At 32.1% G+C, this 18,482-nt stretch overlaps 1 protein-coding gene across 2 annotated transcripts in view; it reads left to right on the top strand.

Annotated features, from left to right (window-relative positions):
* The window catches only part of Oseg6 (intraflagellar transport protein Oseg6), a 210,573-nt gene that overhangs the window by 43,302 nt on the left and 148,789 nt on the right, over positions 1 to 18,482 (top strand). For both annotated transcript variants that reach the window (XR_015039212.1, XM_085809920.1), the window contains exons 5-8: positions 159 to 257; positions 4,798 to 5,008; positions 12,638 to 12,750; positions 16,208 to 16,289. Coding sequence is in view for 1 of the 2 variants with exons in the window: in XM_085809920.1 (XP_085666046.1) it covers positions 159 to 257; positions 4,798 to 5,008; positions 12,638 to 12,750; positions 16,208 to 16,289 (505 nt within the window). In the remaining variant the exon portion in view is untranslated. The remainder of the gene's footprint in view (positions 1 to 158; positions 258 to 4,797; positions 5,009 to 12,637; positions 12,751 to 16,207; positions 16,290 to 18,482) is intronic.

The following is an 18,482-nucleotide window of genomic DNA, read 5'->3' as shown; positions in this document are numbered from 1 at the left end:
GTTACTTTTATATCTTTTAAGTATGCAGAAATATTAGTAAGTAAACTGTATTAAATGATTAATTAGTTATTATTAAGCATACTGTGTTAAAAGCTAGCTGTATTTCTTTTTTCCCTATTTTGTTTATTTAACCAAAATTATTTTGGCATTCTTTTCAGTGATCCATTAACATTAGCAGTATGGTCAAAAAGTTCACCCTTGCTTGCTATTGGTACGATGAAAGGAAATCTGCTCATTTACAGTTATCGAACATCAAAGTGAGATTAAACACTTATTTTTTCAGTGCCTCATGATTTTATATTTTGCTATGAAAATTAAAAGCATTTAGGTATCATATCTATAAGTTTTGCTGACAAGAGAAAGTTATATGTTTTGTCTTGCTGTGAGCAGCTCTGCATTCTAAAAAGTTTATTAAAAACTTGGTATTGGTTTCCTGAAATTTCATTGATCACCCTATTAGTCCATTTAAACATTTGCATTTTGCTTTTATGTAGCTAAGAATTTAAAATGACTATCATATTGAAGCATCTGTTATATATCAATCAGTAATCAAGGAGATGACTGCTTCTAATTAAATTATTCATGTAATCACTATTATAGTTAAATAAATATCCTTACTAAATTTACTGATAAGTTTAAGGTGCATTTGGTTGAACTAGAGTATAACAATTTTTGAGTTGAAGATTATGATCTCTCTAAAATCTGAAGTCAGTAGAGGCCTTTGAATAATGCAGAACAATATGAAGGTGATTTGCACTGGGTGATGAAACATTAGGTTGACTTCAGATATGTAATGATGTTGTGAAAGTGCTCTGAAAAAGGGGGAAAAGTTACAAACAGCCTTTGTAATTTCTTATATGTAAGGGCTCTACTGACTCAGGGTTAGCTTGAACACTGTGAGATCATACCTGGAAGTTGATATTTTCCAACTTCTGTGTACTTTCCTTAAATTTCCCTGCAACATTTTGACACACACACAAAATCAAAGGATATTCATAGAAATAAAATTTAATTGTTACATATTAGAAAATAATTAAAAACATTTTGCACAAAAGCATTATTTAAAATAAATTACCATTTTTGCCAAAAGGTTAAACTCAAAATGTAAAATTTAAAGTTATTGTATTTTGATGCCAAAAATACCTCATGATGTTATTCATTAGGAAAACATCAAATTTATGGGCATTTAAAACTGATAGAAAAATTCTTTAGGGTTTTGCAACAATCTTTCTTTAATATTGTGTATGGCCATCTTTGACAAAAATGCAAACCTTGCACCTTGATTTCAAAGAATTGATCAAGCTGTTGATCAAAGTTTTCAAACTGCATGCCACTCATCTGAAAGTTCACTTTATAGGTCTGATTAGTCTGAGGACGCATTTGGCATGCTGCAGCTCAGCTGGTTAAGACTCCCACACATGTTTAATTGAGGAATAAGCTTGCAAATTCATTCAAATGATGTCATCTGTCATTATGTATTTGATGCCAAAGATACCTGACGATGTTATTCATTAGGAAAACGTTTGGGGCAACAGTAATATAAACAGCCTTATGTGAAGTCCAAGGCCTCGCTTATATATCTGTACTAGGATACAGGACCTGTATCAAAGATATGCAGCTGGGTGCAGCCTTATTTAATAGTTCCACCTCAAACCATGAAATCGCTTCTGTAAAAATGGAATCTTTCACGAACAAGAGAAAGTGACTTAAGGGAAGGTGTTCCTCTTTTTCTTCATATGAAAATATGTCTAGAATCACAATTCAGAGTATATCTGGACTTGCCTGTAAATAATATGCAGTCTCAATCTTACTTCCACTGAACAGGATGATGTTATCCTAAATAAGCTACTTTGAAAAGTGAAGTGCATAGGACACAAACCATTGGTTTTATTGAATAAGTCCAGTGCTACAAAATTTTCGTGCAACAGTAAAATGGCTGATTTGAATTCTTGTTTCAACCTGAACGTCAAAAATCAGCTCTCTGGCAGTCACTTCACTATAGTTTTGAGCTGAATCAGAAATGATCTTCATTTGCTGTTTTCTAACCCGCACTGGGCCGTGTGCTAACTGATTTACTACTAAAAATGTAATTTCAAGTCCTTGATATAACCCTTTGAGTCATATTCAGATCTTGAGTGATTCCATATGCATTTACTCCCTCCTCAAGTTTATCAATTAACCACCACTTGCACTTTACTCAAATGATCAGGTTATAACTAATTAATACTGATCATTATCAGAACAGCAATTACATACCTAAATTCTAAGATGCATCCATTGCAGAATATGTAGTCAACTGCCTAATTAGCATATTTCGTATGCTAACCTATACACAGAAGTCCACTTTTAGATTCATTTGTAGATAATTAACATAAATAATTATCAGTAATACATTATTTCAAAATGTCAATCACTGAGCATATAAAAATAATTTTGAAAGTTGTCAATAGGAGAAAATGTGGCATTGTTCTAGTCTATACAACTGAAAATTTACATGAAACACAGATGAAATTTTAAAATGCAAATGCTGTTTTACATAAATAACAGTAGCATCAGTAATTTACTCTAAAGATAAGGGAAAACACTGAATGACATTCCAAATGTTAAGTGGGTTTAATATGCCTCTCATTTGCCTCAGCACATGTTACTTATAAAGTTGTGGTTATCTTTATCAGCCAAACATATCCGCTGCTGTTCATGAGTTTTGAAGTTTTAACAACTTTCATAGATGACCTCCATTAATTAATGCATTGAAAGGCATGATTCAGAAGTTTGAAGAATCAGGATCCTTAGCAGTTTGGTAGAGAACAGAAACCAGTGTGAAAATAGATTGTTTCTAATGTCGTGACTGCAGTCATTGACAGCACCTATGGGACCATTGCAGGTGTAGAAGTTGCACCTGAGGAATAGTATAATAACTGGTTTGGGATCTTTTAATGGTATGGCAAGCTTTCAGAAATTTTTTCACTTTTACTCATAAAGATGAGCCGTGTGCAGGAATTAAAACACAATTATTATGATGAACAGGAGGCATTTGTTATGAAATTTCTTGCTAGGATAGAGGTTCATGCTGCTTGGCCATGGAGAATTCTGAAAGGAGATGAGACTCATTTTCACCTAAATAGGACTGTTAATGCACAGAATTCTTGAATTTGGGCATCCAAACGATTCCATGCTTCAGGAAATCCCACTGCATTCGCCAAAAGTCGCTCTTTGGTGTGGCTTCACAACAGATTTCTTTAGTGGATTATTATTATTATTATTATTATTTTTTGAGAACATTGCTCTAACAGGACCACACACCTGTACCATTACTATGCAAAGGGGAAGAATATGCTAAGTAGTTTTGTCATCCCACAACTTCAGCAGAAGCAGTTGCTATATCAGGGAATTATAAGAAGACTCGAGGACCATCGCGCATTGGTGTGTTGGTACAGTGGCTTTTGCCCCAACAATTTACAGAAGAAAGGGTCATAAATTGCTTTTTTACACGTGCGTGTCCACCTCTCTCTTTATCTAAGCCAAAGTGGCCTTTTTTGCAGGTAATTTGAAGTTCAAGATCTATCTTGATGGGTTAGATTAGGTTAGGTTAATTGGTTAAGCCAAAGCAACTTGAGGACTATCTGCCTATAGGTAAGATTGTCTTAGGAAATATCTAAGAGGTCTTTTTAAGGGAAAAAGCTTGTTCCATGTTACATATATATGAAGAAAACCACAAAAACCAACCTTGCAGACAGCTCGCTTCTTAGAATTCAATCCCAGATTAAACTATCAGCTGTCTTATGGGGGTCCTGATCTTGATGACCTTAAAGGGCAACATATCACAGGCTGTGCTGAGCATTCCTTGTGACATGTTACATTTGGCTATCGAAAATGTTATGTACAGAATGTAATATAGAAGAAGGATGGTCACATTGTAAGAGATCTATACCATTGCCGAGAAAGCACTTTCATTGAATAAAGTGCTGTGTAGCACTAAAATATCTTTTCTGTAATCCTTTGGGAAAGCTCATTTGCTGCATTGAAGTGGTACTGCACTGAAATTTCTCTGCTGTGTAGATTAGAACAGTACCATATGTTCTCCTATTGGAACTAAATGTTTTTTCACTTCTTTCTCATATGTCGTCATTAGCCTTCCTGTGAAATTTGGTAGCATTTCAGCTGACAGATAGAGCTACAGATTGCTCTGTATAATGTTAATTTAAAAAAAGAAAAACGGGGTACATGTATGTGTATAGATTGTGCTCTATGAGTATGAACTTTGAATAAGTGGTACATGCTTACTTGTTTGCATATTCATATGTAGTATTAGCTGCTGTAAGGAAAATTCCTTGTTGAAGTCTGTGAAACAAAGATGATTATAAAATTATGCATGCTAGTGACTAGGTGGTAAGACCACTGAACATTGTTAGTTTGACCTTGGTTCTAATCCCAGGGAATGAGCTGGCTGAATGAGTATCTTTATCATTTTTCGTACATATTGTGGGAATAGAGCAAGTTTTCTGAAAGTCATCTATGAATACTTCTCTCACCTCAGGCAGATAGCCCTAGTGCTCTTTGTCATAATCTAGTAGAGCCATGTATAAATATTGAATTCCATGTCTCTGAAGTAATTTAAACTTTGCATGCATGATATCTTGTACTGAATGTGCAGTATGAAGCTGTTCTAAATTTTAATTCTTTCTGATTTTATGTAATACTTATATTTTAATATGGTTGTAGTAAGACTGTTATGCAAGTATTAATAATTTTTAAAATCTTGTAATAATTTCATTAAGCATGTGTTTATCTACTTAGAAAAGTATCTATCTTGGGAAAGCATAGCAAACAGATCACTGATGGTTCCTGGAGTCAGCAAAATTATCTTGCTCTGGTAGCCAGTGATAAAACATTTACCCTTAGCAATGCAGATGGTGACTCTATGTATAGAACTCATTTGAAGGGCGATCCATCCAAAGTGCAGTTTTCATCCATGAAGCAAGATGCACCTGGGGGTGGTGAAACCACTGTAAGTTTTCCAGTATTCTTTTTTGTTAAAATAAAATATATTTTTTTATTTTTAATGTGCATTGAATTTTTAGAATAAATAAGTCGGTTATGAAGTTTTGGACTTATCAAAGCTCTTTTCCATTCAATTTTTAGTTCACCACTTCACACAATGCATTTTATATTCGAGAAGAAACCAAAAGGTTAAAGGGCATTGAAGTACTTTTAATCAACAGTTCTGTTGGTATAGCTTTTTTAAAAATGTAAAATGTTTTGTAATGCTCTTTTCAAATTTTCATTCAGCTTTTAGAATATACTTCTTGTGAGTACAAGGGTAGCAGCCCTGCCTAACTTCCATTTCATTAACTGCCTTCCATGCCTGTTTTTTAACTTCTGCTTTCAGTCTTACTGTGATATATCTGAGATCGGTGATACCTTCAAGGTTCCATCCATACACTTTATTCCAATATTTCTTTTCATTCTCTGTGCATGTGTATTTACTGCTTTGTGAAAATTGCATTTACTTATTTGAGCTGCATGCGTGCTACTGATTTCAGCTTGCTGCTTTGGCACATGCTTCAAATAAACTGAAAGCATTCACTGTCTTCATTATCAGATATGCTGTCTCCCAATTTAGGCAGGAGGCTCCTGATTTTTGAATGTGTTCCTGGCAACCTGATTTACAGCACATTTCTTCCCTTTATTTTCTTTTATTCTTAAAAGTTCTCACAATAAATATGTATCTTAATATTTTGTTATTTGCAAATTCCAACAAGTAAATTAATTTTTACTTAAAATATTAATGTAACTTAACTTTTAACTTAATGCAGCTATTCATTCAACACCTTAAATTATTCTTAGAATAAATAAATTCATCTCAGCAAACACCATGCATTACACACCTTATTCTTATTATTAGTCTTTAGTCAGAATGGCTAAAGACTAATTCAGATTATTCTTTCCGAAAGCAGAACTAAATCAGCTGACTCATCTCCTCACATAACTTCTTTCTCCCCGCAGCCTGTTCTTACGTCAGTGACCCCCCGCCCAACCACCGAACCAAGGCACTTAGCAATTTTCGCAGGCTTTGCGCTTACCTTAACCTTACCTGAAACTTGCCATTGTTCCCACTTCATTTTTTTTTCAACCTGTTCTTCTGCCATTCAGGTAGTTATCCTTCACTCCATTTATCACTTATTCACTGCACAATTACCTCGGCAAGGGTTCATCTTCTGCTCTTATCTCAGGTAAAAGCGTAGTGGATTTCTTTTCTCTTCCTATTAGGGGGCTTCTTATTCAACTGTTGATCTTTAAACCCGTAACAGTTCGTTCTCGTTTCTTTAGCCAATGCTTTCTCTTAATTATTTCATATATCTTAACAGTGATGTTGAGGTAATTGCTCAATTAAGCAAAGTTACTCCGTAACCCAACGCCTTGGTCCTCAAAACATTATTTCTGGTGACTGAAATTCTTTGATGTTCCCCATCCTCCAGAATAGCTGTCAAAGTAAAGCAGGGCCATGTCATAATGTGTGTTTGAAAACATCATGCTTCTGTTCGGGAGTCAGCACAAAGCAAGATCGAGGCTGTTCTTTACATTCTGCCATAGGTAAAAAGTGTGAGTTTCATACGCATCGAAAAATAATAGTTTAAGCATTTGTGATTTTTTATCATGCTAATGTGTATGGAAATTTTTTCTCCTTCTCAAATTGTACACAATGAACTTTTCTTCAACTATTTGTTCAAGTCTGTAATATGTTTGCCACGTGTATATTTTGTTATTGTGTTTTATTATTATAATTACTATTATTATTGTTATTATTATGATTTTGTGTGGTGGAAGGCCAGTGTTCTTAATCACATGAGTACATGGATATTTCTTTTAGCAAAAGTAGGCATACTTGGGAGTTTGGATAAGATTACAATGGTTTTTTAGAGAAAGCAAAATCTGCCACTGTTGACCAGTTATTCAGTAATTGATTACTATTATTTTTTGTTCTGTTAAAAGTTTCAAATGATAAAAATGTTTTTCTGTATGTAAATATATTCATGCTATTTACATTTAAATATTAGTGCCTGAACTTTTAAATTTTAATAAGGTATTAATTATTTAAGAGTTAATCACTTTTGTATGTGTACTTTTATCATTAAAAAAGAAATTTGGTCTCTGAGATAATTCTGATTCTTAAGTTTGGTTTGGTTAGTGCCTGTGCATTAGCATCTGTTGGTTATATTTCTAACCACTTGGTCAACAGCTTCTAAAAAAACAGTTAGGTGGGCTTACATTCAGGAAAGCTGTTCATGGGCCTGCTGCTGAACTTACTAAAGATATGTTGATAGATCCTGTCTGAAAGAAGGGAGATATAAGAGAAAGGAAGTATAAAAAACAAGGGCGCAGCCTGCTACTGAACATGGAATTTTTTCTTAGTTTGGGGGAATTACAGCATGTGGGTTTGCAACAATCACTAGTGTGATCTGCTGTATTATTTAATTATTAAAATATGTTGTGTCATGTTGCTGCTTCAAAGTTAAAATCATTTTCCGCATATTCCCAAGTTAATTTTTTAGGTTGATTCACATAGGCAGTTGTGAATCCTCCGTAGTACAAACAGAAACAAATTGCAATGCTGAAATTGTACCCTGCTAAAAGAGGTCAGCCTGATCAGTATATCATAAACATAAAAATTAAATCAAGGAATCAAAATTTACCTAAAATGCTTAATATTTATTAATTTTTCTAATACCTTCTTAATTTACTTTGACCAGAATTTCCACTAAATGACCAATTTGAAATATTTTCATTCTCAATAACCTGTTTTTCATTTTTTTCACTGTCACTAACAATATATTCTGAATTTAAAATTACTCAGATTTTACTGTCCGTTAGTTGACTGATGTTTAGGGCATTGTCATCCCATTTGAAAACTTCTGCTATGTTATTTTAATTTATTATCTCTACTTCACATGTCATCACAAATTCCATTGATTAGAAATTCATCTTTTATTTGTGATATTTGAAAAACCTCCAAATTTGGTGCTGTCATCATTGTTACCATGAAATATGGTAGCTGGCCATAAATTATGCTATTTTTAAAAATATCTCCAGACACATCCTCCCATCATCTTGCAATGTTCCACACAGCAGACATATTGTCAAAGTATTTAATAAATTTGTCTAGCCAGAAAATATAACATGGATTTTAAAAAGGCTGCATTATATCTGCATTTCAAATCTGCAGTGCTCCTATGTCCATTGGCTGAATGATGATGTTCAATTTGAAGGAAAGGATACAGACATCAATAAGATAACATGTCACCCAAAGTTATGTACTTGGAATATAATTGATAGCGACATTTGTGGAACGCCTTTAAAGCATCGTGAATTATAAGTCATACTGATAATTAGCAATTTAAGTATCTTGTTTCCATCCCATGGTGGCAAATGTCATTACAGACATCTCATCTTTATAGTTAATATGTATTATCACCTTTGCAAGCCGTAGTAAAGCCCAATTAATCCACATTAAACACATGTAGTGGTAAACTTAGTAATTAGATTAGATAGTTTTTCTGAATTTAATCTTCCTACATTTGAATTTAATGATATCAATAAACTGTTCCAAATTCATTTACTTTAGCTTCCAGAGTAGGTTCAGTTTTCAGCAGGTTTCTTGCTTATGCATCTTTTATCCATAACAGTGGAACTAGCCATAAATTCTCATGTGCTACTGTTTTTCCCCTTGATTCTGTCCTTTAAGAAATATTTCTTTGCTGCTTTATTTCAGGATGGAGTCTTATCTTTTGAAACAAGAAGAAAAGGTATTATTTTTCATGCTATATTCAGTAACTATTTGAGATAGACCAGCCTAGTTGTTCATTTTTAATTCAATTATAGTGTCTTGTATTCTGGAAAAAAAAAAAATGTCATAACTAGTGGTTACGATAACAAAAAAGGATTTAAATGCAGAGCAACTGGCGGTTACATTTCTTAGGTCATATCGGTTGAGGATTTGCTAACCAGTCATTGTAATTGGATTATTACTATAACAAGTACTGATTGGAATGAGAGTTGATCATAATTTCCCCTTTGGATTCAAGGATTAAGCTTTTAATTAGTCATATTTTGCGAAGTATGATTGCCATAGCAAATAGCTAGGGTAATTTTTTTCAAAAAGTACATAAAATCTTAGCTACTGCACACACAAATCATAGAAACCATTCATTATGTGTGCTTATGGTACTGAATATTGTTTATTGAGTTGTAACTCTCTCTGTAAGACTCAATATTGCTACTTTCATATTTAACACAAAATAAAGACCTCCTTTATTTTGTGTTGATGTATGGAACTAGCTGTAAATTATCTGTGACTTTGCTTTCATAGCATGTTTACTGCCTACAATTCTTATATCCTATTAGTTTAAAATAGGCACCTGAGGTCATAGCTATCCTTCTCTCCTTTGTTCTCCTATTGTCATCACCACAGAAAGGGGATTACGGGGTTTTAGAAAATTTTAGGCTTCGAGCAACATTTATAGTTGTTACAATGAATCTGAGGCAAGCCAGAAGGAAAGAAATGCCATTGTATTGCTTAATTTAAAGTAATACTCTATAGCGCTAGCAGTTACATTTTGGATCCAATTAAGTGTTGAGCATGGAGTCAATCTGTTTAGCTGGCTTTATAAAAACACATTTCTAAAATAATTTGTGGTTTTCTCAGATTTGCTTGGAATAAAATCGATTTCTTGGATGCATATATGTAGTGAACAAAATTAGACAGCATCTTATTAAAGCATATGTTATGACTTGGTAAGTAGCGAAAATGAGCAAAAAGTCATGTTTTAACTAGTAGAAAACGTAGAAAAATCACAATTAGTACTGTTTTTTTTATTTTAATTAAATAAAAAAATTAGGAAAGCCTAGATTTTGAATAAAAATATTGACTTCTGGTGAATTTGGTTCATCAGTCTCGAAATTTTATTCAAAATCTACACAAACCTAAGGTTTAATTTTTATTTTTGGACTAATTAAAAATTTTTTATCATTGTGTTTCTGTTCCAAATTGCTTTACCTAATTTTATTTGAATTATATAAATACAAGCTCTTCAAATCCAGTTATCAAAATTTTTTCACTCACAACATCTTCTCTGTTACTTTCTTCACTATTGGTAGTGATAATTTTCTGGTTTTAGAACCGTACTACAGATTTTGCGGTCCATTAGTTGATTAATTATTGAGGCATTGTCATCACAATGAAAAATTTCTGTCATATGATCATTATTACCACTTCACCATATTTTTGCAAATTCCATTCATTGGAAAAGTTTATTTCTTGTTTTCAATATCTGAAAACCAAATTTGTAGCTTCCGTAAATCTTAACTAAGTGTCCACTATGCATTATTGGCAAGGTATCCTAAGATTGACGACTGAAGTCATGTTGTTCCATTAAATTTTGTCTTGCTTCTATTGCAGGCTGACGAAGTTAAGTTTAAATTATATTATTTCAGTTATTTATCACATTTACAACTGTTTCCTGTACATACTGAAGCTTATCTCAGTCCTGAATAAAATTCTCACATATACTATATGGTAATCCAGGGCCAGAGCTAATGCATTTTGTGGCCCAGTGCAGTCTCTGCAGATCCGAAATTTTGCTGCAAAGCATCTCCCTAAACTCTAAAGATTTTGCCATCCCTTAATTTTGTTTATTGGTGCTTCTCTAATTTCTAAAAATTTTGTCTGCTCAGTGTCAAGGTCAAGTATGAAGTGTGTATGAAACCAAACTTGACATCATGTCACTTGACTACAGCTGGCTTTCACCGGAATGTTCAGATCTCAGTTTCTTCTCCAGCACCTCAGAGTAGCCTCGTTGTGTTTGCTGTATGATCTTCAAGTTGATCGTTTCTCTTGAATAATGCTAAGTTAATATTCAAAAAGTGATTCCTGCATTTGCTAGGATAGGGTAGTGCTACTCAGGAATCCTTTATTCAAAACTACTTTGTTCAATGATGGTTGTAGTGAAATTGTGCGTAGTGTTTTAAATTTTTAAACATTTAGATATTTTTTTAATTTGTGAGTTTCTTTTTCAAAAATAAGTGAACATTTTGTATTATACTTTATTGTTCAAAATACCTGTATTTGGAACATATATGTTCTGAGTTTTATTTATCTATAATGACTTCAGGGAACGTAAAAAAAATCTGCTGGTAATATTTTGGCTTGGTTTTATTCTTATGAGGAAAAAGAATATGTGCTGGCAGGATGCAAAACATTTTCAAGGGTTATTAAAGTTTTTGGAGGCAATACAAGTGGACTATACACACATATAAATTGCAACATAACTTTAATTGATTAAGAAAAACATCTGTGACAAATTCTAACTCAGCTAAAAATCACATTACGAAACCAAGTACATTACAAACTATTTTTATTTATTTATTATTTTTTGGAAGGGAAAAAAAATGACTGTTTTATCTATACTGACAGCATTAGGTTTGCTGTTCAGAGTGTTTTGTACTTCAGTTGAACTTAGAAACTCATTAATTGCAAGAGGTTTCAAAAATATACCAAAATCTATTAATACTACAAGAACTGTTGTAAACTGTAGTAACAGGGTTCACAATTAAAAAAAGAATTAACAGAATTAAAATTAAATGGCACAAAATTTAATTTTACTTTTGGTGAATGAACTATGAAATATACATTACTTAAATATAAATATTCATTCAGAAAAGAAAAATTGGAATGTGGGACTCGCACATGTCTTGGGAAGGATGCCAGCTACAAAATGATTAGAAGAACTGAAAAATGGAGGACTATGAATTATCTATAAAAGAAGATTTGGTGTGCATAACTCTTAATGGGGCAACGGTGATTTAAAAAATTGAGAAACAGATTGATGCAAATCAGCAATTCTGCTCTGCTTATATAATTCAGCTTGGAGTAATAAAAAAAATCAAGAGCAGAAGCAAAGTACTCTGGATTTAGAAATGTCCGATTCTGACTTCGAAGGGAGGGATAATGGAGAAAGTAATAATGCAATCAAAAACAAAGTCCAACATTAAGAATCAGCGTAAATAAAAAAAAAAAAAAAAATTATGCTGATTCTTAATGTTGGACTTGGTTTTTGATTATTATTCAGCGTGATATTTAAACTAAAGTAATAATGCAGTTGTTGAAAGTACCTTATTTGGATATGAAGAAGGTAATGGTAATGAGTTTAATTTACCAAAGATTGCTTCGTATAATTAAGGAAACTCGAAAAGCTGCTAAGCTATTTAAATGTTCGCCTACTAAAAATGCTGTTTTACAAATATATATATATATACTTACTGAAATGAAAAAATAACTTATGCTAATATTAGATTCTAAAACATGCTGGAACAGTTTGCTCTTAAAGATGGAAGGATTTTTGAAATTAAAAAAATCCAATTCATTTGCACCGTTTGAGAACATTGTTAAAAATTGTTGATAGCAAAATGCATAAGTACTGTTTAAAAATTTGGCAAGGTAAAATTTAATGGTACATAGCAAAATTAAATAGGTGCAGTTTTGATTGCACTGTTCAGGTATTAAAATTGATCCATATGATTCTGTGAAGTATTCAATTTCTGTTTCACTTTCATTTCGAATAAAGTCGTTCTTTCCCCCCAGGTGAGCCTGATATTGAACAGGAAATCTCTCTTTTTGTTGAATATACATGATCCAGAAGATCCTATTATTTTATCATTTCAAGAGAAATATGGCAGTGTTGTTGATTATTGTTGGTGAGTATTTTATGGTAAATCAGTTGTCTTGCAATCCTTTTATTAAAAACAGCATCTAATGAGTTTTGTTTTTAATAAATTTATTAAATGAGTTTTGTTTTTAATAAATTTATTAATCTAAATCAGTGGTGTTTAATCTATGGTTCAGGACCGCATTTTTGATTGCAAGGTGGATGAAAAAATTGTAAATAAATTTAATTGAATACAAATACATCATTAAAAACTTTTTAAGAAAAAAATTTGGTTTTTAAAGTGTGAATTTTATTTAATTGAGAGATTTCTGTATTTTTATAAAGATAACTTCAAAGAGATAGTCTATCGCTTTGAAATCGTTATTCTAAAACCTAGTTTGGCCTGGATATGCCTAAGACATCATGTACTGCCTGACTATCACAAGAACAGCTCTCGACTCATTGCTTGCACCTGTCTGTTATCACAGAAACAAGCCATAACCCATTTTTTGTAGATGTGTCTTAAAGAATCGTTTTTCAGTTTCCCATCTTGGTGTACTTAATGACAAACTGACTTTCTCTATTCCTCTTTCGTGCAGCCAACATTTTTCAAAAACAAAATAACAATAGAACATTGACTTGGCTCACTCTTACATGAAATATACTAGCCTTGCTGCTATAGAGACCACCACTTACTAATACTAGACATAATGGTGATAAGATTTTCCTGGTAGATAGACAGTAACATTATATTTGTTTTAAAAGGACGTGCACATAACAAAGAGATAAGAGCACAGACTCTACTTACCCTTAATGTGGCACATTTGTGAGTTTAATTATTATTTTGGTGTAAAATTTTGTATTTACTTGGTATTTGTGTTTAACAGACTGCTTTTAAATTTTAAAATTTAATGTTTTCTCATGAAAAAGTGGCTAAAAATTGATAGTATAATTGAAAAAAACACAGTGAAGGAAAACATGACGAGAGGGATACTTCGATTTTGGCTACTTTAACATCCAACACTGACTTGTTTTGGAATGTTTGGAATCTTCTAGTACAGAGTCGAGATATAAAGAAGTAGAAAAGGGTTTGTAAGTTTGACAATCAATTCATAAAAATGATTTTGGTGAGTGACTAAAAGTGACAGACCAATGGCTACATGCTTTCTGTGCCTGGCAGTACTGTCAAATAAATCGCTGAAGACAAATAAACTGCAAATAAACACATCAAGCACAGTGAATGCAATGATAAAATCATTGAATTTTTTTCAGAAAAAATAGGGCATATAAAACATAAGCAAAATGTTGCCTAATTTTATCAATATTAACAAAAAAGCCTTAGTCACTTCTTACAAAGTGAGCTATTGTTTAGCTAAAACTAATAAGCTGTATACAATTTCCAAAGAGCCAGCAGATCTAGCAGCCCAGGATATAGAAGGCATCATGTTTGGCGAAAACAAAAAGCAATATATATCAAATAACTACTCTGTGATACAACAATTGGTCGCAGAATATATGAATGGCAGATAATGTGGAAAACAAACTTGTAATCAGAATTCAAAAAATACAATTTTCTGTCTTCAGTTCGATGAATCCACTGATTGCCAAAACACTATGCAACTGATTTGTTTTGCAATATATGAATAAAAAAATGAAGTTGTTGAAACTTCATTTTTTGCAAGGAACTGCAAAGGACTATGGGAGAAGAAATCTTTAAATTGGTAAGTATTACAAGAAATAATATTTCTTTTGGAAACTGTACGGGGGTGTGCAGTGATGGAGGTATGTAATAGTAGGAAAACACCTGTTACTTCTAGCCCAAATTAAAGAAATCTCTCCCAGTGTAACATGGGTTCCTTGTACGATTCATGGAGAAATGCTTGTATCGAAAAACATGTTGCCGAACTTAAGATCATTCTTAGATATTAGAGTTTAAAAGTAAATTTTATGAAGATGTGTCCTCTAAGCTGAAGGATTTTTTTCGCAAAATTGTGGATTAATAAGAAATGTACATCAGGAATTTCTTTGGTATACAGTGTTGGGTTGGCTTTCGAGGGGTAGGATACTTACCAGATGATTTGTGGATTAATATATATATCTATAATTATGATTTAATAAATTTGCATTTTTAGATGATAATGATAAACAAACTTTTTAACTGATGAAGAATGGCTATGTAGGTTAGCATATATAAATAATATTTTTCTCAAATTCAGTAAGTTAAATTTAAGTTTTCAAAGCATAAAATTAAATACATTTGTGGCTAATGATAAAATGAAAGTGAAGAAAATTGATTTGTGGTTCTCCTACTTCAGGGAAATAATTTTGCAACATTTCCTGCTTTAGAGAGTTTTGTTGTGGAAAACAAACTAAAAGTTGTTTAGTCGATTATTACAGATATAACAACTCAATTCACAGATTTTAAATCCAATTTAACCTTATTTTCCAGAAGATTTTTCTGACTCTGAATGGATTCAAAATCCCTTTCAGTGTGTGTTACCCAAAAATTTATCATTTTATTTTAGCAAAAAATTGATCTCATAGATCAAAAACTGATTGATGATTCATCATCTGATGGAGAGTCAAAATGTTTGTTATCAAAATTCAAAATCAAAATTTTTGTCTTAACGTTCGAAGTGAATATTCAGAACTGTCTGATGCAGCTTTAAGGTGTTATTACAATTTCCCTCATCTTATATGTGCATGATGATATTTTCCCAATTTCTGTGTCTGAAATCTAAGTACTGAAGCAAATTAACATCAGATTTAAATTGCACTACTTAGAGCCAGAAATACCACTACTTGTAAACAAGAAAGAGGCTCATAGGTCTGATTAACTATTTTCATTTTCTAGACTGACCTTTTGTAAATTGTTTTTTTTTTTTTAAAGTTCCTATGTGTTATATGCCATGTTTTAATTTTAATTTATAAGTGATTAATGCTACTCGATTTTTCACCTAAATATTTGGTAACTACGGAGTTGATTTTCAGTTTGTTATACTTGCTTTGACAGTAATGTTTGAAATAAAACTAAATAAATTAACAACTTCCCGATTTTTAGTATTATTTAGTGCTAGTTTTTGAGTAAAATTAATTAGATTATTGATTGTTTTAACTTTTGGGTTAGCATGTTACTTTGGTGTCCAAAACAGGGTTACACTGCCAAGAAGTTTGAATACCACTGATTTATATAATTATGATTTAATAAAATGCTAAGAAAGAGACTGCATTTAATGTTTTTGCAATATGAAACATTAAAGTGAAACTATAAACAGTTCTAATGGAATTAAATAGAAAACCACTGTTGTTATATAAATTTTAAAGGCATTTCATTCACTGTGATATTTTTGTTAATTATGGGAGCATTAGAATTTTTGCTGCTACTTTTCTTAATAATTGCAGAATCATTTCCTTAAATGCCTTATCTAAATCAGTATATTATGGATTACGTTGTATATTTGAAGTCTTTTTGAAATTGTTAAAAATAGAAATTTTTATTTTACCAGGCATAGTGAAGGATATATTTTATTAGGATTCTCCTCAGGATTTTTCATTGTGCTTTCAACACTACTAAAAGAAATTGGTCAGGTAAGATTAAATATTATTGAAACTGTGAGAACGAAGTAAAGAAAATCAATACATTCAGAATGTAGACTTTAATTTTAAATTAAAATTTTAATTTCTGTAGAAATATAAAAGAAAGTATATCTGTCTGACAATGTGGGTTTGGTCAAAATATAAGCTAGAGAAAATTTAATGTTCTGTATATGATGAAAATTTCTTATCTTTTGTTGGTGGTTATTTGCTTTCTATTTTCACGTGATTTATTACATGCTTCTGCCTGTTCTGCATGAAGTAGAGGGAAATTAATATTGAACTAAGAAAGGCAAGTAATCAGTAAAATGTCAACGTAAAATTTACTAACTTTTTTATGCATGACTTTAGCATCATGTTTTTCCATACTTCGAGGTTTTGTTACCGTTATTATTTTCAGTTACTGATTTGCGATGAATATGTTAAATTTTTCTGCCTTTCTTATTTACTGTTCGAAAGTATGAGAGCATTTCGAAAAGTAAAGATACACCGTACGTCAGAGGGAAAAAAAAAGTTTTGGTGAGCAAGTTCTCAACACAGGTCTTAAACCTTGAACCGTTAGCTTTCTCCTCGCGGTCGTTCAGCTTCTGTGACTGTGGGATACAAAAGCTTGTGCACCGACTTAACAAATGTTTGGGTAATGGGGGTGATTATGTCGAAAAATAATAAATAATCCAGTTAATAAGATGCAACTGACTCTTTCAAAGTAAATTTTTTTTTTTTTTAAGGAATGCGAGCCATTGTATCTTTACTTTTCGAAATACTCTCGTAATTTAGAGCTGTGGGTAAAGAAATTTTATCATCAAATTGAATGGGTAATGATGTAATTTTTCCTAGAAATTTGCCATGCTCTATTTTATCACTATTTCATATCAACTCCATTTCCATAAATTGAAATAAAAATTCTTTGATGATGCTATGGTATGGTAAAGGAAAGTGAGAAAATATTTTACGATTAAATTTTATCCATGAACAGCTATTTCCCACTTAAAAAACTCATTTTCAGCCACTTTGTTTTTATGAAAGCTTCTTGTTTTACTTGCGAAAAAACTTTTAAGCCAAATTTTTTTTTCACAGAAAGAAGCAAAATTAATGTTTAGTAATTACACAATGAAATAGCTATGGGAATGCATGACTTTTTAATTTTTAAAGGAATGTGGGCTTAAGTCATATTCGCAGTGTTAAGTACCTACAGAGGACCTGTGTGATATAAAAATGTAAGAACAGCATACTGTCGAAAGATTCAGCCATGCCATCGAGAAAGGTAGACCTACCATCTGTGATGTATATTAAAAAAAACTACAGCTATAACCGTAACTGTAAATAACTATAACTTTAATGACACTCATGCTATGCAATTCTGTTGTTGTGATGCACGTGTTACTGTGCTAGCTGAATGTCATGTGAACTGTTTAAAAATGTAATAATAAAAGTTTTGAATTCTTGAGATATACTCATTAGTTCAGTCTACTTTTAAAGTACAGAAATTATTAAGTTGACCATGCTGTTACCATTGGCAGTTCCATTCATTAGATATACCATATAAAGTTTGTCACATGAGTTCTAAATCACCCTATATGATATATATATATAGAAAATCAGTGAAAGTTTTCCTGTTGTATTCCATGCAATAAATTGGATGGGAGAAGGACCTTCTTATCCGAATAATCAAGGTCAAGCAGTATTTATTCCATTGAGGACATTATATGTAAATTTAGTGGTTTGTGAAGACCAATTAAAAGCTTCAGCACACCATTTGATACAGTCAAAAGTCGTTAATTCGGACACCCATAATCCGGAAGGATCTATAATCCGGACCTCAAAGCTAAAATCTTTCTGCGCATGCGCCGCGTTGACGCATGCTCATAGACGTTTTACGCGTGCGCGCAAGACATTTATGACTGCGCAAGCGCAGAATATGTTGTCGCGTGCGCGTTTAAAGTACAACGGACGGTATAAGCTAAATTTATCTAATTATCTATTTCAGTTAATGTTGATGATTGCGTTGTTCCTTAATCTTCGAATTGGATCCGGCTTATTATTTTTTGCAGACTGTAAGTGCAATTTTATAAAAGTAAGCTTGAACTTTCGATTATGTCAAATAGAATTTCCGATGCTGGAGCTCCCAACGATCTAGAAAACGAAAGTATGTTTCGATGTCCATTAAACAAAAAACAAACTGCTACA

The sequence above is a fragment of the Stegodyphus dumicola genome, chromosome X2 (genome assembly GCF_044657685.1).
Source record: "Stegodyphus dumicola isolate Sdum_Otavi_A_Nest chromosome X2, ASM4465768v1".
Taxonomy (NCBI): Eukaryota; Metazoa; Arthropoda; class Arachnida; order Araneae; family Eresidae; genus Stegodyphus; species Stegodyphus dumicola.
The sequence above is the reverse complement of the archived record's forward strand: the minus strand, read 5'-3'. Positions and strand labels throughout refer to the sequence as shown.